The 23,615-nt window shown below is 44.6% G+C and overlaps 1 protein-coding gene across 5 annotated transcripts in view; it reads right to left on the reverse strand.

The window, feature by feature from the left end:
* The window catches only part of GRAMD1B (GRAM domain containing 1B), a 441,187-nt gene that overhangs the window by 126,613 nt on the left and 290,959 nt on the right, over positions 1–23,615 (reverse strand). Inside the window, exon 1 of one of the 5 annotated variants that reach the window (XM_081960580.1) lies at positions 8,775–9,085. The exons of 1 other annotated variant lie outside the window; for it this stretch is intronic. In XM_081960580.1, the coding sequence (XP_081816706.1) occupies positions 8,775–8,860 (86 nt within the window). In that variant the 5' untranslated portion in view covers positions 8,861–9,085. Of the gene's footprint in view, positions 1–7,615; positions 7,687–7,792; positions 7,812–8,056; positions 8,076–8,774; positions 9,086–23,615 lie in introns of those variants that run through there. 3 more of the 5 variants (XM_081960581.1, XM_081960573.1, XM_081960579.1) reach the window with 3 other exon arrangements.

Raw genomic sequence — 23,615 nt, forward strand, 5'->3', positions numbered from 1 at the left:
CACCCCCATAATTTAATGCCCCCTGTGCATGCACGCGTGACACACATACCCCGCTGCCTTGTGCATGCGCGCAGGGCTTTCTTGGAGCCTGCCCCCCACCCCCGGAGGCCCTCCAGAGGCCAGAAACGGCCCATTTTTCAACTTCCGGTGGGCCCTGTAGATCTGTTTTTTGCCTTCCGGAGGCTTCCCTGTGACAAACAGCACAATGTGCAAACCGGAAGTCTGTTCTAATCGAACGGCCGAAAATCAAGGTCGAAAATCAGCTGGCCAGCGCACGCATGCGTCCTGGAGCTGACAGGCAACGCCTTGCGTGCCGTCAGAAACGGCACAGATGGTACGCGTGCCATAGGTTCGCCATCATGCTGATAGGGCTTGGTTAATATAAGGCAAGTGGCGGTTGGAACAGAGTTACTTTTCAGGTGGGGAGGGGGAGTAGAACGTCTAACTCCTCAGCATCAGAGCGTGTTAACATAATACTGTATATAAGAAACATTAATGATCGGATGGTTAAGTTAATAACACTTGTTGTTAAAAGAATCTGACTTCCCCATTGACTGTGCTGGTCAAAAAGGAGATCCCATGACTACACCACTTCAGACAAATGGATATCTAACATCTTCTTGGAGCATTCACAATCTCTAGAGGCAAGTTGTTCCATTGATTCATTGTTCTCACTGTCAGGAAATTTCTCCTTAGTTCTAGGTTGCTTCCCTCCTTGATTAATTTCCATCCATTGCTTCTGGTCTTGCCTTCTTTGGAGAATAGCTTGACTCCCTCTTCTTTGTGGCAGTAAATCAAAACTAAGTTGGAGAAGAGCCTTTGGCCTCATTCTTCTTTTTTTTTAAAAAAAATCCCTTTTCAATTGACCTTCACTCACCTTGTAGGGAAAAAGGTGTGCATTTGAATTTTAGCCTCTCCTTCCACAGTTCAGAATTGTCACACCTCTGGAATAAACTAAGCACTTTGAAAAGCAGATGTAGTCACCGTGCAAGGTTGTGAATCAACCCCTAATGTCTTTTTGGAATTTTTTAAAAAAATCCCTCCTGGCACAGCTCTTTTCTTGCAAAAAAAAAAATGTTTAATGTGTTAAGCCCTGAAAACTATATCCATAAAGGAGCGGTACGAGTTTCATTTCCTTACCATAGAAAAAGCTAATAAGGAGTTATGTTTCCAACACATTTTGAATCCCCTGGAATCACGACTTAGGAAAAGAAACAGACAGATTTCCGTCCCCGTGGTAAACTCGTTTTGCAATAAGCACATAGATATTGCTTCCCATTTTTCTTTCTCTTTTAAGAGCTTAATTGCCCATAACCTGAGCAGAGGGGCTGTAAGAGAAAAATTTCCAAAATCAAATGTATATTCTACATGCGTGTGCCATTTCCCTTTTGAGTTCTCCCTTCGATGGGGAGCTACTTGGGAAATAACTTTGCAGTTAAGTAGAGATTGAAAAACGGATCTTAGCCTGTGACGCCTCTAAGAAAAATGCCGCATGGCTCACTTTTTTGTGACCCCCCCCTATAAAAAAGATGTTGAGGTTTTAGAAAAAGTGCAGAGAAGAGCAACCAAGATGATGAAGGGACTGGAGGCTAAAACATACAATGAACAGTTGCAGGAACTGGGCATGGCTGGTCCAGTGAAGAGAAGGACCAGGGAACACAGGATAGCAGTGTTCCAATATTTGAAGGGCTGCCACAGAGAGGAGGGGGTCAAGCTATTCTCCAAAGCATCTGAAGGCCAGACAAGGAATAATGGATGGAAACAGACCAAGGAGAGATTCAATCTGGAAATAAGGAGGAACTTTTTCTGACAGTGAGAGCCATCAACCAGTGGTACAGAAGTTGCCTTCGGAAGTTGTGGGAGCTTCATCACTGGAGGCTTTCAAGAAGAGACCAGACTGCCATCTGTCAGAAATGGTATAAGGTCTCTTGCTGGGACAGAGGTTGGACTAGATGACCCACAAGGTCCCTTCCAACTCTGTTAATGTGCAATCTCTATCCTTTTTTTTTTTTTAACTTAGGAGAGCCTACAAAAACCAAGCCTGGAGAGGCAACCTTTTCTGCTGACCGGATGTTCCCCCCTAGAGGGTTTTATCAAGATCGCATTCTCTGCCTTCGGCTTCCTAGAACACCCTGTGCCGCAGACGGATCATGTACCAATGTCATGCCACTCAATTTATCACCCCGCTCTGAAAGCTTCTGAGCGCATTTGCTAACCCAAAAGCCACTTGATACGTTTAAGGCCAGGAGATGGCAACTGTCCCAAGGGCATCCGGTCTTGTTCCCAAGGTCTCCAAGTGGACTTCACGGCCGAGTGAGAGTTTAAACTTCCTCAGGCGCCTTGGCCATTATGCAAACGGCCCCTTCAAATGAAAGGAGAAGGGGGACCTCGGAAACAGTTGTGTAGTTATAACCGTTGTTGCCGCCGGGGAGGGGGGGAGTCTGCAGTAGGCATTCTTGCTAGTCAGTTTAAACAACAGTGGTCACCTGTGGTTAAACACATTTTTTTTAAAGAAGAGTTATGTCAGTTGAGTCCCACTAACAATGAGGAGATCTTTCCAAACTTAGAATTAGAATTAGAATAGAATAAAATTAATAGAATAGAGCAGAATAGAGAATAGAATAGAATAGAATAGAATAGAATAGAATAGAATAGGAATAGGAATAGGAATAGGAATAGGAATAGAATAGGAATAGGAATAGGAATAGGAATAGGAATGGAATGGAATGGAATAGGAATAGAACAAAACAGAACAGAGAATAGAATGGAATGGAATGGAATAGAATAGAATAGGAATAGGAATAGGAATTGGAATGGAATGGAATGGAATAGGAATAGAACAAAACAGAACAGAGAATAGAATGGAATGGAATAGAATAGAATAGAATAGAATAGAATAGAATAGAATAGAATAGAATAGAATAGAACAGAACAGAATAGAACAGAATAGGAATAGAACAGAGAATAGAACAGAACAGAATAGAATAGAATAGATGGAAGGGACCTTGGAGGTCTTCTAGTCCAACCCCTTGCTGTCCAAGAAATCTTTTGTGGCATGTGTTCTCCCCCCCCCCCCCCACCAAATGTTCCAATTATTTTTTTTTTTGAAGAAGATATTAATGGATAAGACCAAAACCAAAAATAAAAAAAAAGTCTGTTCAAAGAGGAGGTATTTTTAAGCAAAGCTTACGCAGCGATGCCGAAATGGACCACCCGATCATCCACGGTCTTTTTTTCTGACTAGCTTTATTTATTTATTACTAAAAAAAATAATTGTTTGCATTTAGCAGAATGCTTGGGACTTTCTCTCAATATGAAGGATGCAAAGACCCCACGGCTCAGCCAGGGATGTCTGATTTTCCTCTCTCATTTCTAATTCCCATCTGCAATCCAAATAACAACACAATTAATAACCCGCAATTAATATCCTGGCTTGTCAGCCTTGGCAAAACAAGGACATCTGTTTTTACATCACTGACATCAAAGGCAGCCTTGGGGTTACGTCTATAGTAACTTGAATACAATCTGACCCCTTTGTGGCCAGAGATAATCTGTCACTTAGATTAATCTCCCAGCATCTGTTCTTTAACTTCGTCTCAATATTCATTCTCTGCTTTAGCGGTTGGGACAAAAGCGGAAACCAAACAAGGCCAACCCTCCAAAATGTAAACTGCCAAAGGAAAACGAAGCGGTGGCCAGATGTTCCACAGTTTGGTTAACGGAGATTTTATGCAAGCAGAGCGTTGGTTTCCTTGACTACTACTCTGTGAATGGGCTTCGAAAAGGCAAGCCGGAGAGCTAATATTCAATCACAAATGTAATTTGAGTTGAGCGCAGGCGGCATCTCTCCAGCCACGTGCGACAGAGGGATGCTCCAGGAGAAGGCCTATTTTGCAGTGCTCCTTTTCGCATCTCGGTCTCTTCCCGAGGAAGACGTGTCAGGGACTGAAATGGAAGAACGGATGGAAAAGCAAAACAGAACACGACTTAGGCAATTTCCAAATATCCATGACCCACATGGAGGAGTGTTACACACAGAAGTGAGCTCTACCGGTTCGGACCAGTTCAGACAAGTAGGTAGTAACTCGGCTGCCCACGCATCCGAACCGGTTCTGTTGTCGGCGGCGCCATCTTCCTTTTTTGCTTCTGTGCATGCGCAGAATGTTTTCCATTGCAGAAATCTATTTCTCTCCCTTTTCTTATGTTCTGCACATGCGGAGACCTTTTTAGGTGTAATTACGCACACCAAATACGCGCTCCGCGAGTGAAGCAAGTGCACACACACAATTTTTTTTGCACGCCGAACGGGCAGTAATGCCCATAGCAACCCATCCCTGGTTATACGCACGCTTAGTGTGAGGTCTTTGATGCTCTCTGAGCTTGGGGGTTTTCTTACAGACATTTCATGACCCAACTAGGTAACATTCTCAGTGCTAGAAGGGGGTGGGGATTGCAAAGTGGAGGAGGACTGTGGGGCACTTAATGTTCTCTGTGCTTGGTGGTTTTCTTGCAGACGTTTCATGACCCAACTAGGTAACGTCCTCAGGATTGTGGAGAGGAGGAGGAGGAGGAGGAGGACCTAATTGGCAATTAGGTCTTTGGCAGCATTTCAAGGGAGATAAAGGTGGGTGCTTATCAGCCTTATCCCGAAGGACTGTGGCAGACTTCTGTCGGACTCTTTACAAACTATTTGGGACTCATTACGGGCTGTGAATGAATATAATTCACCGCCTTTGAAATAAAAAGAGGGTTTGGGGGACTAGGCGTGTGATTTGTACTGTCTCAGGAATCCTAGGTCAGAACATCGTCCAAAATTTAGATCAGGTCCACTCATACACATATTTGGATCAAATATTTGCACATCATTTAGATCCATGTTTCTCTAAAAACACTGAATAACGGGGGGGAAACCCTGTCTGCTAAAGGAAGCCAAGAAATGCAAAATTGTTCAATCTGCATGATTCAAAGCAACCCGCTGCTTTTCCTGGCACTCGTGCCATTTCTTTTGCAAAACATCATGAAATCATCTCAGTGGTGCTCTCTAGTGGCACCTATATTTCATCCGAAGAGACAGTCCTGCACTTCAAAGTGTAGCTTTTTCTAAGGATATTTAAAGGTAAAGGTTCTCCTGGCACATATGTGCTAGTCATTCCTGACTCTAGGGGGCGGTGCTCATCTCTGTTCCAAACCAAAGAACCAGCGCTGTCCGAAGACGTCTCCATGGTCACGTGGCCGGCATGACTAAACACCGAAGGCGCACGGAACGCTGTTCTCTTCCCACCAAAGGTGGTCCCTATTTTTCTACTTGCATTTTTTACATGCTTTCAAACTGCTAGGTTAGCATAAGCTGGGACAAGTAACAGGAGCTCACTCCGTTATGTGGCGCTAGGGATTCGAACCGCCGAACTGCCAACCTTCTGATCGACAAGCTCAGCATCTTAGCCACTGAGCTGCTGCGTCCCTATATATTATTTTATTGATCCAATTTCTACAGCTGAACATCTCATCCGGTGACACCTATGGAATTTGTGGAATTTCAGTCAACAAAAGACTACAGAAATATGCAAAACACCCTTCGGATTTTTCATTCATCCCTGCCCCTGAAGGATTTCCTAATTTGTGATGCGAACACAGGTTTCCAAGTTTTAAACAATTCATTGATGTTCCAAAACATTAAATAACTGAAGCCAAAGAGAAGTCCAGATTTGAACCTGCTGCTTCTTTTTATTAAGAAAAAAGAAGAATTAACAATATTATCCAGATGCACAAGCCACCTGGGAGTTATCAGATTATATCAATACCGTATATGAAATCAAATTGATAATTGCTAATGGCAGTTGTTTAGAAGAAACCTAGTTAGGATTGACTCAGATGTCTAGACCAAAGCTAAATTGCTACTTGAATTTGTAGGTCAGCTTAATTCCACTTCAAATGCAGAATTAAGATATTAGAATAGAATAGAATAACAGAGTTGGAAAGGACCTTGGAGGTCTTCTAGTCCAACCCCCTGCTTAGGCAGGAAACCCTATACCACTTCAGACAAATGGGTATCTAACATCTTCTTTAAAACTTCCAGTGTTGGCGCATTCACAACCTCTGGAGGCAAGTTGTTCCACTGATTAATTGTCAGGAAACTTCTCCTTAGTTCTAAGTTGCTTCTCTCCTTTAATTAGTTTCCACCCATTGCTTCTTGTCTTGTCTTCAAGTGTTTTGGAGAATAGCTTGACTTCCTCTTCTTTGTGGCAGCCCCTGAGATATTGGAACTCTGCTATCATATCTCCCCTGGTCCTTCTTTTCATTAAACTGGACATACCCAGTTCCTGCAACCGTTCTTCGTATGTTTTAGCCTCCAGTCCACTAATCGTCTTGGTTGCTCTTCTCTGCATCCTTTCTAGAGTCTTCACATCTTTTTTTATATTGTGGCACCCAAAACTGGATGCAGGATTCCAAGTGTGGCCTTACCAAGGCCTTATAAAGTGGTATTAACACTTCACGGGATCTTGATTCTATCCCTCTGTTTATGCAGCCTAGAACGGTGTTGGCTTTTTTGGCAGCTGCTGCACATGGCTGGCTCATATTTAAATGGTTGTCCACTAGGATTCCAAGATCCCTCTCACATTCTCACATTCTGGAAGAGTGTCTCTATCTTGGCAACTTTAAAACAATGTGGATTTCGACTCCCAGAATTTCCTGGCTGGAGGATTCTGGGAAGGTACGTATACGCTTTTAATATTGCCAAGGTTGAGAAAGACTGCCTTAGAAATTACTTTGGACTTGACCTGTGCCTGAAATCACTGCAACTTTTCCCCAGGATCACACAAACTCAAAACATTTTTAGACTCTGCGCAAGAAAAGTCCATAATCTGTTGCCTTAAAGGTAAAGCTTCCCCTCACACATATGTGCTAGTTGTTCCTGGAGCTAGAGGGTGCTGCTCATTTCTGTTTCAAAGCCAAAGAGCCAGCGCTGTCCAAAGACGTCTCCGTGGTCATGTGGCCGGCATGACTAAACGCTGAAGGCGCACAGAACGCTGTTACCCTCCCACCAAAGCTGGTCCCTGTTTTTCTACTTGCATTTTTACATGCTTTCGAACTGCTAGGTTGGCATAAGCTGGGACATGTAACAGGAGCTCACTGCATTACGCGGCGCTAGGGATTCGAACCGCTGAACTGCCAACCTTCTGACCGACAAGCTCAGCATCTTAACCTCTGAGCTACTGCGTCCTTCTATATGTTGCCTTAAACAGTCATAACCCGGAAAGCCCCTTAGCAGCACAATTAAATTCATCGCCGAGTGTGATAGAGCCACACTTATGAAAACATTGCTTAAGAGACACAGTCACAGACAAACCAGCTTTTGGGAAGTTTCAGGAACTTTAAATGCACAAAACCATCTCCCAGTCACGCAGACCTACACGACACCTTAGTGGGTGCAGAGTAAATCGTGCCAAGAATTATCGCGGCAAAGCAAATAATAAGTAATTACAAAACATTGCTCACATGTGCTCAAATTCAAACGTTTGACTCATTTGGAGTTCATTTGCCTTTGGTGTTTTGAAAAAAAAAAACTATTCCACTTTTCTCTATTAAACAAACAAACAAACAAATTTTGAATTACCTTAAGGGAGGACTTCGATCCCCAGCCACGAAGCACATCCTTAATTGTGTTTGCATTAACTGAATTAAGCAGTTCCTGATTTGTGCTTGCATTAACCTTGCCACCCGCCCCCACCTCCATTCCCAAGGATGCTGATTCATGCATCTCTCTAAACAACCAGAAGCAGATCTGACACACCGGTAGATCCCGAATCTGCCATCGTCGCTTCAGACTGGGTCCTTTCAGCCTGAGATGAAGCGTTTCGGACCTTGACAATAGTGTAAGTCAAGTTTCATTTTTTCCCCCTTCAAAAAATGGAAATTCCCAGCTCAATCTTTCCTTACACGAGATGTCCCAGCCATTAAGCCAACTTCATTATCCATCCTTCCTAATCTATTCATCTCTTAATTCACAGCAATTACCATTTTAACCAACTGCAGGCTAATAATAGGGGCAATTTACCAGAATACCATTTTTAGAAAGGAGAGCAGAGATCGACACATGCTCCACTCCACTCCCACCAATTCTCTCCACGGTTTATAGGAAGGATGAGCTGTAATGCTGATAGGCCTCTTCTCTCTCTCTCTCTCTCTCTCTCTCTCTCTCTCTCTCTCTCTCTCTCTCTCTCTCTCTCTCTCTCTCTCTCTCTCTCTCTCTCTCTCTTTCCCTCTTACTCTCTCTCTCTTGCTCCTTCTCTTTCTCCTCCTTCTCTCTCTCGCTCCTTCTCTCTCAGACACTTTCTCTTTGCCTCTTTCTCTATCTCTCTTTTTCTCTTTCTCTCTCTCTTGCTCCTTCTCTCCCTCTTTCTCTCCCCTCCCTCCCTCCCTCTCTCTCTCTCACTTTCTCTGCCTCTTTCTCTCTCTCTTGCTCCTTCTCTCTCTCTCTTGCTCCTTCTCTCTCTCTCTTTCTTTTCTCTCTTTCTCTCTCTCTTTCTCTCCCCCCTCTCTTTCTCTCTCTCTCCCTCTCTCCTCCCTCTCTCTCTCTCTCTCTTTCTCTCTCTCTCTCTAGACCACAGCCTGGAAGGATCCCAACCCTCCTCCTCCTCCCCTCCTCCTTTCGAATCCCCCTCCCCAAAACCCTCCAACTTGACCTACCTCTCCTGCAGGCAGGGTTGTGCTTTTCGTTTCCAGAACCAACTATCTTGCCCAGGAAGCAAATAATAAAGTAGAGGGGAACTTACGGAGTTAAAGGAACAGCTGCAAGCACGGGGAGCCTTCTTTGGCTGTCTTCATCTGGGGTGCCTCTAAAGCAGAGCATTGGGTTCATCCCAGCCCTGGCGGGAGCTGACAATGATTAATCAAAGGGGGAGATGGTGAGATAAGACTATCTCTGGGCAAAGGGGGTGGGTGGGAGAGAGAGAGAGAGAAGAAGAACTGGGTGGGCGGTTTAAGGAAAGTAGCAAATCGTGAAAAAAGGTGTCCTAAAGTAAAAACTTGGGCTGGTACTTTCCTCAACCCATTCCCAGCCAGCCTTCTTGGTGTCAACCATCCTAGCTGGCCACTGAATTTTTTGTGCAGCTGGAAGGGAGGGAGGGAGGGAGGGAGGGAGGGAGGGAGAGCTGCAATAAAAATGCTGCTAATCTGGCTGGGAACTGCAGTAACTCACAGCTCACTGCGGGCTTTTCACAAGGGGGAAAGAGAGAGGACCGGTCTCCTGCACCACACACTTGAGCACACACACACACAACGCTGCCAGGACCGCAAGCTGCAGTCGGGACATCTCAGCCCAGATTGGCATGTAGCAGAAAAAGTACGGGATGCCCCAACTGCAAGGATGCCACTGAGCCATCTAATTAGGACACTCCAGATCTTAAAGGAGCCACAGCCTTCCAGAGCACAAGCCCTCTTCTTTGGATGCTACAGCGTCTGAAAGTTTTCTATGGATCCTGCTTTCCAAATCAGGACTCTTAACAGATTAACAGAGTTGGAAGGGACCTTGTAGGTCATCTAGTCCAACCCCCTACTCAAGCAGGAGACCTTATACCATTTCAACAGATGGCAGTCCAGTCTCTTCTGGAAAGCCTCCAGGGATGAAGCTCCCACAACTTCCAAAGGCAACTTCTGTTCCATGGATTGATTGTTCTCCCTGTCAGAAAATTTCTCCTTATTTCCTGGTTGAATCTCTCCTTGGTCAGTTTCCATCCATTATTCCTTGTCTGGCCTTCGGGGTGCTTTGGAATATAGATTGACTCCAGGGGTGAAATTCAGCAGGTTCTGACAGGTTCTGGAGAACCAGTAACGGAAATTTTGAATAGTTCGGAGAACCGGCAAATACCACCTCTGGCTGGTCACAGAATGGGGTGGGAATGGAGATTTTGCAATGTCCTTTCCAAAGGAGTGGGGAGGGAATGGGGATTTTGCAGTATCCTTCCCCTGGAGTGGGGAGGGAATGAAGATTTTGCAGTATCCTTCCCCTGCCACACCCACCAAGCCATGCCCACAGAACCGGTAGTAAAAAGAAAAATGAAGTAGCTGAGATTGACTCATCAGTGACTGATCAGCCCCGTCCATCTGTACTGGTAAGCAGACTTCAAGTGTGTGTTTATATTTGCATATGTCTCTACATATGCATGAATACACCACAACAGCTGTTGGCAAGCTTCTGGCAAAGTGAGCTTCTTCAAACCGAGTCTCTGTGCAAACACAAACCCTCAGTCTAATTTTTGTTGAATTAGAACAAAAATTAAAGAATGGAAAGGAATAGCAATTGCAATCGCGCTTAGACTTATATACCACTTCACAGTGCTTTTACAGCCCTCTCTAAGTGGTTTACAGAGTCAGCCTATTGCCCCCAACAATCTGGGTCTTCATTTTACTGACCTCGGAAGGATGGAAAGCTGAGTCAACCTTGCGTTGGTCAGGATCGAACTGCTGGCAGTTGGCAGAATTAGCTTGCAATACTACATTCTAACCACTGTGCCACCATGGTCCTTCCTTCCTTTCTTTCTTTCTTCCTTCCTTCCTCCCGCCCTCCCTCCCTCCACCTCCCACTTAGCAATAGCACTTAGACTTATATACCGCTTCACAGTCCTTTGCAGCCCTCTCTAAGGGGTTTACAGAGTCAGCATATTGAAAGGTCATAAAAGGGGCCAAACATCACTTAACAATTGTCTCGCTCAGGAAACAGAAATGCTGGCTCAATTGTGGTCGTAAGTTGAGGAACAGCTTGTCTTCAGAAGTTGTGGGAGCTTCATCACTGGAAGCTTTCAAGAAGAGACTGAACTGCCATCTGAGTGGTGTAGGGTCTCCTGCTGGGGTGGGGGGTTGGACTAGATGACCTACAAGGTCCCATCCAACTCCGTTAATCTGTATCTGTCTCTGATTGGTGGGGTCAGTTGTGGATGTAAGTCGAGGACTACCTGTAGCGTAAATTAAATTCTATTCTCTGTGAAACTCTGGGGAATGACTTAACTTTTGCAGAACTAAAACACTGAGAAAAAGGAAGGAGGAACGCTGCTTCCACAGGTGATAATCTACACTTGGTAGGAACAAAAATCATCTACAAGGGTAGAAGAACATGCTTGCTTGCACATCGTTTCACGGCTGAAGAGAAGGAGGAAACCAGTGCAACAGATGTTGGGTCAACTTTGTTCTGTCTGGGCTCTTGAGGGGAAGTTAAAAATTTACATTTTGGGGGGGGCAGGTTCTGAAACTCATAAAATAATATAACTGCCCTCCCCACCAATTTCAGGGCCATTTCAATGGCATCGTACTGAGTTAATGCCGCTAACATCGTCAGGAGAAGGATACGAATCTGCTTTCAAACAGATGTAAAATCCATGTGTGGAGAACCTGTACCTACCATTATGGCCGGTTCAGAGAACCTCCAAATCCCATCCCTGGCTGGCCCCGCGCACCATTTCCGGCCTTCTAGAACCTTCCCCAAGCCTCTGCGCGAGACCTGCACTTACCTGGCATCCAAAATGGCCGCGTAGAGACCCCTGGGAGGGGCTGGATGGGTGGGGCCAGCCAGGGGTGGGATTTGGGGGTTCGCCGAACCATGCAGAATCTTCACTAGAGGATCGCCCAAACCCAGGTGAACCTGAAGCCCACCCCTGTCCACAGCCATCATGAGAGGAGATATGTTGAGCCTTTGAGTTTTCAAAACCTTAGACCAGAACAAATAAAAAAACTCTCTGTAAATGTACAACTAAAAATTCTAGCACAAAATAATAAATAACAACTAAAATCTATAATAAAATCCAGCCTGTCAATTATACATGGTCTGTATATACTGCAGTTGCAATCCATAAACTGTGTGGCCCGTTGTAGGTTCAAAGCTAAAAGGGAAAGGACTAAGCAGTGCAAAGAGTGTGCCACACTTGTAATATATAACACTTAGGCTTGAGATACAGAAGGATATTGACAGACGTGAACATTGGGTGCTATCTAACCAAAGGAAATTCAATGGTAAGAAAGGTAAGGTTCAAATATTTAGGCAAGAAAAACAAAATGCACAAATATAGTATATGTGGTACCTTGCTCAATAGTAGTAACTGTGAGACGGATCTTGGAGTCCTAGTGGACAATCATTTAAATATGAGCCAGCTGTGTGCAGCAGCTGCCAAAAAAGCCAACACAGTTCTAGGCTGCATAAACAGAGGGATAGAATCAAGATCACATGAAGTGTTAACACCACTTTATAAGGCCTTGATAAGGCCACACTTGGAATCCTGCATCCAGTTTTGGGTGCCACAATATAAAAAAAGATGTGAAGACTCTAGAAAGGATGCAGAGAAGAGCAACCAAGACAATTAGGGGACTGGAGGCTAAAACATATGAAGAACGGTTGCAGGAACTGGGTATGTCCAGTTTAATGAAAAGAAGGACCAGGGGAGACATGATAGCAGGGTTCCAATAGTTCAAGGGTTGACACAAAGAAGAGGGAGTCAAGATATTCTCCAAAACACTTGAAGACAGGACAAGAAGCAATGGGTGGAAACTAATTAAAGGAGAGAAGCAACCTAAGAACTAAGGAGGAATTTCCTGACAGTTTAGAACAATTAATCAGTGTAACAATTTGCCTCCAGAAGTGAGTGTTCCAACATTGGAAGTTTTTAAGAAGATGTTGGATAACTATTTGTCTGAAGTGGTGTAGGGTTTCCTGCCTAAGCAGAGGTTGGACTAGAAGACCTCCAAGGTCCCTTCCAACTCTGCTATTCTATTCTGTTTTGTTTTGTTCTGTTCTATTCTATTCTTTTTCTATATTCTGTTCTATTCCATTCTAACATCACTATGATGGAGAAGACATGAATCCCCAGTGCTGCTGCCCAAAATCTGGCCACCTGTGCTGTAGTTATGGGCTGATCAGCCTTAAGCAGCCACTGAAGATAGGTACGTGTGGAAATGACCAGCAAATAAGAATCAGGAACCTAATTTGGAAAATTGAATTCCAGATGTTCTCAAAAACACATCAAACCTTTGGTTCAAGGGAAAGATTTCTCCAAAGAGATCGCTCAGCTCTTTTGAATTGGTTCGGAGGACTCGCATTTTGTAATTTTAATTTAATATATATGCTTTCTCCTTCACATTACGTCAAACTTTTTTTTTTTACAGAAATGATTAAAATCCGTTGTACATCTGCTTCAGGAAATGAAAGGGTTTGTCATTTGTCCCCACCCCACTCCCACCTTCCCTTGAGTTCACCCCAGGACAATAAAAGGAGATAGGTGATATTTTTGGTAAAACCACATCACCTCCCTAAAACATCCTTCTTTCACTTTTAGCTCTTCAGAGCGATAAACATAATGACCGCCCCTGTGAAAAGAAATCCTTAGCAGTTGCCATTTTGCTTTAAAATTTCATTATTCCTAAGATATCCAGGGAGAAAACAAGCTCCTGGTCTGATATTTTATCTAATTCCTTGCTTGGCTAAAATCTCTTCCTGATTGTTTTTTCTTTCCTTTTGGTCTCTAGTTCCTATCTTTGTCCTTATCTGACTTGAAACTTAATGCTGGATTGTCAGTAATTCTCCAGAGAAAATAGAGACGTGCTTTGTCTCTAAGAAATTTCCTTTCATCTAATAGTTTTGTGCTTCCTTCCCTTGGAATGGAGCGGAAATGGAGACTTTGCAGTATCTTTCCCCCCAGGAGTGGGGAGGGAATGGGGATTTTTGCAGCATCACTGCCACCAAGCCACACACCCCAGAACTGGTGGTAAAAATTTTTGAACCCTATCACTGATCTCGATAGAACGTGTGTTATCCCAAATTTGGAGAGTGCATAGGCTTCTTTCAGTTCAATAGATCAACCCCACAGAATTGCAAATTAGATCCTATAAAACTATTAAACTTAATGTTGAATGTCCTGCAGCCTCCTTGCTAGTCTTATACAAACTCTTGAACAATTATCCTGGGCCAGTGGTGGGTTTCCAATTTTTTTACTACCGGTTTGCTCGCGTGCAATGTCTGGGTGGGTGGGCGGAGCCTCCCACCACCGCTACAACCGGTTCACCCGATCCAGGACGAACCGGGAGGAAACCACCTCTGTCCTGGACATAATACTCTCTATGGGAGGAAGTACCCCAGATGTAGCCACCTGAACCCTCCAGCAAGCAAGATATTGCAATTTGTCCCCTGGTAGAGGTTTCCATGGATACCACATACATTCCATAGGGGGGAAATCACAGGCGAGGCGGGGAGAGATATCCTAAGGTATGGATATCGCAGCTCCATGGAAACTGGTTCTTACTGTCAGAGAAGGAGAAGGGAAGGGATTTTGTGTAGGAAGAAATTGAGATGGTAATTATCCGGTTCCGTGAAATTAGCACCACACACACTAGAGTTAGCTGTCACTGGGGGACGGGGGACAGATGAACCAGGACTTCACAAAAGCTTTGGGGGGGAGGGTGTTGCCACAACTGGTGGAAACTAATCAAGGAGAGAAGCAACTTAGAACTGAGGAGAAATTTCCTGACAGTTAGAACAATGAATCAGTGGAACAGAAGTTGCCTCCAGAAGTTGTGAATGCCCCAACACTGGAAGTCTTTAAGAAGATGTTGGATAGCTATTTGTTTGAAATGGTATAGGGTTTCCTGCCTAGGCAAGGGGTTGGACTAGAAGACCTCCAAGGTCCCTTCCAACTCTGCTATTGTACTGTATTATATTGAATATACAAGGCGATTCCAAGAATTAGTTAGTGCTGTGGCTGTCACTTTCCTCGTGCTATCATTTATCGAGGGATCTTTTTCAATAATCTTGTATACGTCAATATCCTCTCCCCCTCCCCCACAAAATATAGGGGAAATAGCAAAAAGAAAGGAGATGTAATAGCTGTTTTTTTTATTTGAAGGGTTTAATTATCCTAATGGATGCTCCTTCTCAGCAGTTGTCAGAATACCTAAAAAGGCAGAAAAAAGAATGTCCTCTCCATGAAGCAATTAGTTATTGTTCCTAGTTTTCAGAAACATTTTTTTAAAAAAAATATTCAGTTTATTCATTCCCTAGCAAACATGTGAGAAGTTGGTGCAATGGAAAGTGAATTCGTGAAATGAGTTTATGTTCTGCCTCCTACACATAACCGCTTCTGCAGAGTAGCATCTATTAAATAAATAACTTTTAGATATATAATTATCAAACTATTTTCCCTACAGTAGCCTTTTGGTTTGGCTACGTACTTAAAAAGCCCATACTAACCTAGTAAAAATAACACCTAGACATTTATATAAACCTATACCAGAATAACAGAAAAGCAGAGTTGGAAGGGACCTTGGAGGTCTTCTAGTCCAACCCCCTGGTCAGGCAGGAAATCTATACTATCTCAGACAAATGGCTGTCCAGTCTCTTCTTAAAAACACCCAGTGTTGGATTTTACCTTTTGTAGAACTGACGGAAAAGGAGTGTTTTCCAGACTCCCAGGTATCCCCCCACCCCGAAATATAGGGTGGGCTAGGGTTAGGGTGCATGGAGTGGGTGCTCCATCACTAGAAGTTTTTAAGAAGAGACTGGATAGTCACTTGTCTGAGATTGTATAGGTTCTCCTGCTTAAGCAGGGGGCTGGACTAGAAGACCTCCAAGGTCCCTTCCAGCTTATTCTATTCTATTTCATTCCACTCCAACTCCGCTCCAATCCACTCCATTCCATTCTATTCTCTGTTCCATTTTATTCTCCATTCCGTTCCATTTCATTCCATTTCATTCCACTCCATTCAATTCTCCATTCTATTCTATTCTATTCTATTCTATTCTATTCTATTCTATTCTATTCTATTCTATTCTATTATATTATATTATATTATATTATATTATATTTCATTCCACTCCACTCATTCCATTCTATTATCCATTCCCTTCTCTTCTCTTCTCTTCTCTTCTCTTCTATTCTCTTCTATTCTCTTCTATTCTATTCCTTTCTGACTCAGAGATCACCTTATCCCTTCAACGGAAGGAAGAATTCTTGGGAGATTAAAAGCAACAAAGCTTTCTTTCCTCAGTTAGAAATTTAGTGTGCCAAGAATAATGGTTCCTATTGAGGACATACATTCTTTCCTGGCGTTCTATTTCTAGTAAGGAGTAATTAGAAGTCTTATCAAATCATGTTCCTTTTCGGATTTAAAGTCACCTTGGAAAAGTTTCCGTGCCCATCCCGAGGCAGCGGTTACCTCTGGAAAGCAATCCAACATTGGTCAGGCGGGTTACAAGTTCCTACACAGCCTTGCGGTCCTGTCACATATAAGGGGGACACGGTAAAATGAAGCAGGACATCAAACAACACAGTGGCTGGACACCCATTAAAGTTGACACCAGCCAGTACATTTTAAAACTCAAAGAAATAATGCAAGACAGTAAAATTATGACCCATTTTTACCACCATTAAGATAAAAATAGCCACAGACCATACTCCTGCTATAAAGACAGCCTATTGACCCTATATTAGAAAAGAACAGAATAGAATGGAATAGAATTTGTGTTCTATTCTATTTGTGTACTAAGCGTAGTACACAAAATTGTCTGCTACAACATCCTACCTGTCAACAACTACTTCAGCTTCAATCTGAATAATACATGGGCAAACAATAGATACAAACTGAAGGTAAACGGTTTCAAACTTGATTGCAGAAAATACGCCTTCAGCAACAGAGTGGTCAATGCCTGGAATGCTCTACCTGACTCCGTTGTTACATCCTTAAACCCCTCACAGCTTCAACCTCAAACTGTCCACCGTTGACCTCACCCTATTCCTAAGAGGTCCATAAAGGGGGCGTGCATAAGCGCACCAGTGTTGCCTACCGTCCCTGCCCTACGGTCCCCATTTATTTGTACTCATTTCTTTCGTTCATGTCCATGTTCGTATTTATGCCTGCTATCTTGTACATGTTTGGCAAACTAAATAAATAAAATGAAATAAAATGATAACATAAGAAAAAATAAAATAATAAAATAAAATAAAATAAGAAAGAATAAAATAAAATAAATAATAAAATAAATAATAAAATAAGAATAAATAAAATAAATAAAATAAATAAAATAAATAAAATAAATAAAATAAATAAAATAAATAAAATAAATAAATAAAATAAATAAAATAAATAAAATAAATAAAATAAATAAATAAAATAAATAAAATAAATAAAATAAATAAAATAAATAAAATAAATAAAATAAAAATAAAATAAATAATGGAATGGAATGTGGAATGGGAATAGAATAGAATAGAATAGAATAGAATAGAATAGAATAGAATAGAATCAGGGTGACCCAGTGTTCTAGTTCTGACTCAGTGGGCAACTGTGGGCCAGTCACTCTCTCAGCCCTGGGAAAGAGACAATGGCAAAACCACTTCTGGAAAATGTCCCAAAGATGCTTTTTTTTTTTCCAGGAGGCCACTGGACTTTCCTGTTTTTTCTTTTGAAGACGTTTTGCTTCTCAACCAAGAAGCTTCTTCAGCTCTGACTGGATGGTGGGGAATGGAAGGATTTGTACTCCTTGCAGACAGTTCATCATTTGCATCCTTTTAGAGGGTCCTTGAGGCCACCTGGAGGTTTATCTGTGTCCTCAGATAAAGTGGTGCAAATGTAATCTGCGGTTCCTGTAGACTACAATTGTTTTCCTCTGGAAATCCATTCCTACTCCCAACCATTCCAAGGGTGTCCTTCAGTCCAGTTGCCTCCTAAAAAAACACCTCTGGGACAACTAGGACTGAGAATCTCTACAGACTTCTGGAACATTTTGCTAAGAAAACCACAGGGACTTATCCAAGCAGTCTCCAGGAATCAAGAATGATTCCAGAGGCATCCACACAACCACACAACCACACACACAAAGTTATTAAGCCCAACAATGAGGATCTCTGGCCAATTAATCAAAGCTAAAGGTAAAGGTTCCCCTCGCACATATGTGCTACTCGTTTCCGACTCTAGGGGGCGGTGCTCATCTCCGTTTCAAAGCCAAAGAGCCAGCGTTGTCCGAAGACGTCTCCATGGTCACGTGGCCGGCATGACTAAATGCCAAAGGCGCACGTAACACTGTTACCTTCCCACCAAAGGTGGTTCCTATTTTTCTACTTGTATTTTTACATGCTTTTGAACTGCTAGGTGGGCAGAAGCTGGGACAAGTAACAGGAGCTCACTCCGTTATGCAGCATTAGGGATTCAAACCGCCGAACTGCCAACCTTTCTGATCGACAAGCTCAGCGTCTTAGCCACTTACCGCGTCCCTTTTTAAACAAAGGTGGACAGAATTAATTCAAAAACCAGATTCTGTAGTGTGACATCAAAATCTCTCCAGCTGTACAGTAACACAGTACAGGAACCCTGACCAACAGGTGAGATCTTGCTTAAATAGGAAGATGCCATCTTGCGGTCGTTTTAGGTACTAGCCAAAAGTAAATGTTATTTTTTCCTGAGAACTGAGCAACATAGGTTTTTGCAATTCATTTAACGTCCTTTCTTAGCTATGGAAATTCTGGTCCAATAAAGGAGAACGTTTGTAGCTCAGGCTTGAAATGAGGGATCCTTGGTGCTCTCTGAGCTTGGTGGTTGTCTTGCGGACATTTCATTACCCAGCTAGGTAACATCCTCAGTGCTAGAAGCTTGCTTGTTTTCCTGCAGGCGCTTCATCATTGTCAGTGCTAACATCAGAGAGCACGAAGGATCCCTCAGTTCTGCTCCCGTTGTGGTCATTAAGTCAAGCACTATCTGTTCCATGCTCCTCCTCCTCCCTCTCCTCCTCCTCTCCCTCCCCCCTCCAAAACCACAATCCCCGTTCCCTTCTAGCACTGATGATGTTAGCTAGTTTGAGTAATGAGACGTCTGCAAGAAAACAAGATCAGAGAGCACTAAGGATCCCACAGTCCTCCGCCTCCGCCTCCTTTCCACAAACCCCATAGCACTGATTATGTTACCTAGCTGGGTTATGAAGAGAGTCCGGTTCCTTCTCTTCCCACTATACTTATTTGGGGGTAATGTAGTCGTTCGTTGCAGGCGGTACACCCCCGTATGGGCGTACCGGGGCCTGCCCGGAGCACGGGGAACCGTTCCGGTACGGTGCTCCGGAGGGCCCACCTGCCCACTCGCACTCCTTACCTGTCTTTAAAGCCTTCGGCGCGTCCATGCTGGCGCATTGCAGAGGCTTGCGGAGGCATCGCTGGAAGGTAAGACGCATGGGTGCCCGTGTGCATAGTTGTAACAGGATCTGGAATCCACCAATGGGGTAATGGGCAGTTTAATGATGGAAATGGACAGCCCTTGTAGGGGGCCAGAAGGGGAGAGTCCTTTCTGAAGGGAATGGTGGGATAAATAGCCGGATGTCCACTGTGTTCCTCTGAGAATCTGGACAATTGAATCCTGTGAGGATTGATTAATTTTTAATTCTGAACTATGGCTAAACCGGGTTGAAAAGGTTCTTTTTCATTTCCTGATAGTGCTAAATAACAGGAAAGTAATAAAGGCAGGAGCAAGACTTAGCTGGGCATCTAATAAAGGTTTGTGCCCAGAGACTGCAAAAGAGGCTTTGGAGAGAGAAGAGAACGAGAGAGGCAGACAGACAGAGAGATATAAGTGACAGCTGGCTGGCATGGGGACTTTGGAAGCCTTAGTTTAAAAGTTAAAAACATATCTATAAACTAAGCTACCCTGCACCAGCATAAGGTAAAGGTTTCCCTCACACATATGTGCTAGTCGTTCCCGACTCTAGGGGGCGGTGCTCATCTCTGTTTCAAAGCCGAAGAGCCAGCGCTGTCCGAAGACGTCTCCGTGGTCATGTGGCCGGCATGACTCAACACCGAAGGCTCACGGAACGCTGTTCTCTTCCCACCAAAGGTGGTGCCTATTTTTCTACTTGTATTTTTTATATGCTTTCGAACTGCTACGTTGGGCAGAAGCTGGGACAAGTCCCCGCAAGCGATTATGGGGTCGTTAAAAGGAGATGATGATTCAAAGAGATTGAATGACACAACAGGACACACAACGGGACAGTCTTGGGTGAGACGAAAGGAAGAACTTAGGAGAGGAAACAGCGAGCTGTCTTTTCATGGGATGGCATGACCGCACCGTTCTTAATTTGGATGTGAAGGTAGACCTTACAATCTTTCATTTCGTGACCATTTGAAGTGACAATGGCACTGAAACACTGACTTATGACCATTTTTCACACTGAGGACCATCGCTGCGTCACCACAGTGACGTGGTCAAAATTCGGACGTTTGGCCACTGGCTCATATTTATGACGGCCGCAGTGTTCAGAGGTAACATGTTCCTCTTTTGTGATCTTCTGACCAGCAATGTCCAAGGGGAAGCCAGAGTCACTTAATAACCTGTGTGACCAAGTTACCAACTGCGGCGATTCACTTAACAACGGTGGCAAGAAAATTCATAAAATGGAACAGAATGAACTTCACAAATGCTTCACTTAGCAACAGAAATTTCAGGCTCAATTGTGATTGAGGACTGCCTATAGTATAAGTCTATCTTATACTGAATGGAATAGTCCAAAAGTGACCAGCGAATGCATAAGCAGGAAACAGGAACTCCACCAAGTCTCTCTCTCTTTCTCTCTCTTTGTCTCTCTCCCTTTTCTCTCTCTCTCCTCTTTCTCTTTCTCTCTCTTTCTTTCTCCTCCCTCTCTTTTTCGCTTTGTCTCTTTCTCTATCTCTTTTCTCTCTCTCTCTCTTGCTCCTACTCTCTCTCTTTCTCCTCCCTCTCTCTCTTTCTCCTCCCTCTCTCTCTTTCTCCCCCCTCTCTCTCCCTCTCTCTCTCCCACTTTCTCTCTCTTTGTCTCTCTCCCTTTTCTCTCCTCTCTCTCTCTTTTTCTTTCTCCTCCCTCTCTCTTTCTCTCTCTTTCTCTTTGTCTCTTTCTCTATCTCTTTTTTCTCTTTCTCTCTCTCTTGCTCCTTCTCTCTCTCTTTCTCCTCCCTCCCTCCCTCTCTCTTTCTCCTCCCTCTCTATCTCTTTCTCTGTCTTCCCTCTCTCTTTCTCTTTCTCTATCAATCTTTTTCTCTCTTTCTCTCTTGCGTTCCTTCTCTCTCTTTCTCTTTTTCTCTCCCTCTCTCTCCTCCCTTTCTCCCCTTCCTTGTCTCCCTCCCTCCCTCCCCCCCTCCCCCCCCTCTCTCTCTCTCTCTTTCTCTCTCTGCATGTTTATATCTCAACTTAAGGCAAGGAAAGCTTGGTTTCTGAAGTCAGGGAATTAGTGGGAGGAAATGTCCTGCCACACTTGGATAACATCAAAGACGAAAATGTTTGCTTTGTGAGACTTTTAGACGAAAACTTTCTTTTTTGACCTGCCTGCTTTCTACACAGCCATCACCTACGTCCTGCATCAGAGTCAACTTCCTTCCACCCAACTTTTGCCATGCACCCAAGTTAATAGCTTCGCTGTTCCTTTCAGACCACGTAATCAATGCTTACTAGCATCATCCCTACATCCCCCCCCACCGCCACCTCCGGCTAAAAACAGAGCGACCAGCAGGCAATCCTTGACTTACAATCATTCATTTAGGGACCGTTCAACAGCACTGAAAAAAGGGACATGTGACCGGGGCTCACACATACGACGGTTGCCACACCCCGTGCTCTCGTGATCAAAATTCAAAGGCTTGGCAACTGGCATGTACTCCTGACAGTTGCATTGTCCCGGGGGGGGGATCACCTGATCGCCATTTGGAGCCGGCTTCCGACAACCAATAGGAGAAGCTGAATTCGCTTAACGACCGCACGACTCGCTTAACCCTTGCCGCGATTCGCTTAACAACGGTGGCCCCAAACAAAAGGTTATAAAATGGGGCGACACTCATTGAACCATGGAAATTTGGGGCTCAGTTGTCGTTGGAAGGTGAGGACTAACAGTTCCTGGTCTCGCAGCCGGGGCAAGAAGGATAAACCGATTCCGTGTGTTTCGGTTTGAAAACGCCCACTAGATTCAGTGATGACCCCACCAGGTTGGCAAATGGGGACTTGGGATGCCCGACTTACCTGGAGCGGCTGAGAAAGGCACTCATTAATCCAGGCCAGGTGGGGAGTTCCAACAATTGCAGCAGGAAACACTTCCCAGCAGGATCCTCCTCCTCCCTGGAGTTAAATCCCTGGCAGAGAGGAGAGGATTCCCATCTGGGCAGGAAGAGATCCCTGGAGGGTACAGAGTTTTCTGCCCGCAAGCAATGCTGAAAGGGATCCGCTGAAGCCACTGGCTGGTGCTTGGAAGAGAGAAGGGATCTCTTAACATCCAGGCAGAGATCCACCTTTCGCAGCCAAGAACTACCTTCACGCATAGCAGCTCTTCATTGGATTAACCCTCAGTTGACTGTGGGAAGCAAAGCAGTGCAGCCGGTCTCCTCCGTTCTAGCCAGGGTGTGTGGGTGAGAGAGAGAGAGAGGGAGAGGGAGGGAGGGAGGAAGAGTGCAGGAAAGAGAGAGAGAGAGAAACACAGAGAGGAAGAGGGGCAGAGAGAAGGAGAGGGGGGAGGAAGAGAGAGCTGGAGAGAGGGGGAGAAATAGAGAGAGGGAGAGAAAGGGGGAGAGGGAGGCAGAGAGGGGAGAGGGAGCTGGAGAGAGGGAGAGAAATAGAGAGAGGGAAGGAGAGGGGGAGTGAAAGAGAGGGGGAGTGGGAGGGAGAGGGAGATGGGGAGAGGAAGAGAAGGGAGAGGAAGAGAAGGAGGGAGGGAGGAAGAGAGGGGAGAGGAAGAGAGAGCTTGAGAGAAGGAGAAATAGAGGGAGGGAAGGAGAGGGGGAGTGAAAGAGAGGGGGAGTGGGAGGGAGAGGGAGATGGGGAGAGGAAGAGAAGGGAGAGGAAGAGAAGGCGGGAGGGAGGAAGAGAGGGGAGAGGAAGAGAGAGCTTGAGAGAAGGAGAAATAGAGGGAGGGAAGGAGAGGGGGAGTGAAAGAGAGGGGGAGAGGGAGGGAGGGGGAGAGGAAGAGAAGGGAGAGGAAGAGAAGGGAGAGGAAGAGAGGGAGGGAGAGGGAGAGAAATAGAGAAATGGAGAGAGAGAGGGAGAGAGAGGGAGAGGGGCAGAGAGAGAGGGAGAGAGAGGGAGAGGAAGTGGGGAGGGAGGGAGGGAGAGAAAAGAAAGAGAGAGAGGGAAAGATCCTGCGTCTTCCCAACCTCTGGAGATCGACTTTCAATCCACCTCCCTAAATGTCTTATCCTTCCAGGATGCCACAGCTTTTAAGAAACCCGATCCGAGGAAACAAAACCATCGGGGAGGAGATGTAAAGTGGATTTTGCGATTTTGGAGCCCGGCGGCATCTCCCTGGAACAAACCCGATAAGGTTGGAGTGGAAAGCTATTCTTAGAAAGATGCAGCAGAGGGAAGCCAAACTTCCATCCGCCCATCTAAGGGAGGAGGATGGAGGAAACACAAGGGAGGAGGAGGAGAGGGGGGAGGGGGGAAGAGACGGCCGTCCTGAATTATGACAGGAGTGGGTGTTAGCAAACACAACAATCAGAACAGATTCTTTGGCCAAAAAAGTCCACTTGGTTCCAACGGCTGAAAGAGCATCACATTTCAGGTATTGAGATTCTCAGTCATCTTGGTTTTTACTCCTTAAAAAGGTGTTGCTTCTCACCCCAGAAGCTTCTTCAGTTCGTGAAGAAGCT

This window comes from Natrix helvetica (assembly GCF_964273705.1).
Source record: "Natrix helvetica genome assembly, chromosome: 8".
NCBI classification, from domain to species: domain Eukaryota; kingdom Metazoa; phylum Chordata; class Lepidosauria; order Squamata; family Natricidae; genus Natrix; species Natrix helvetica.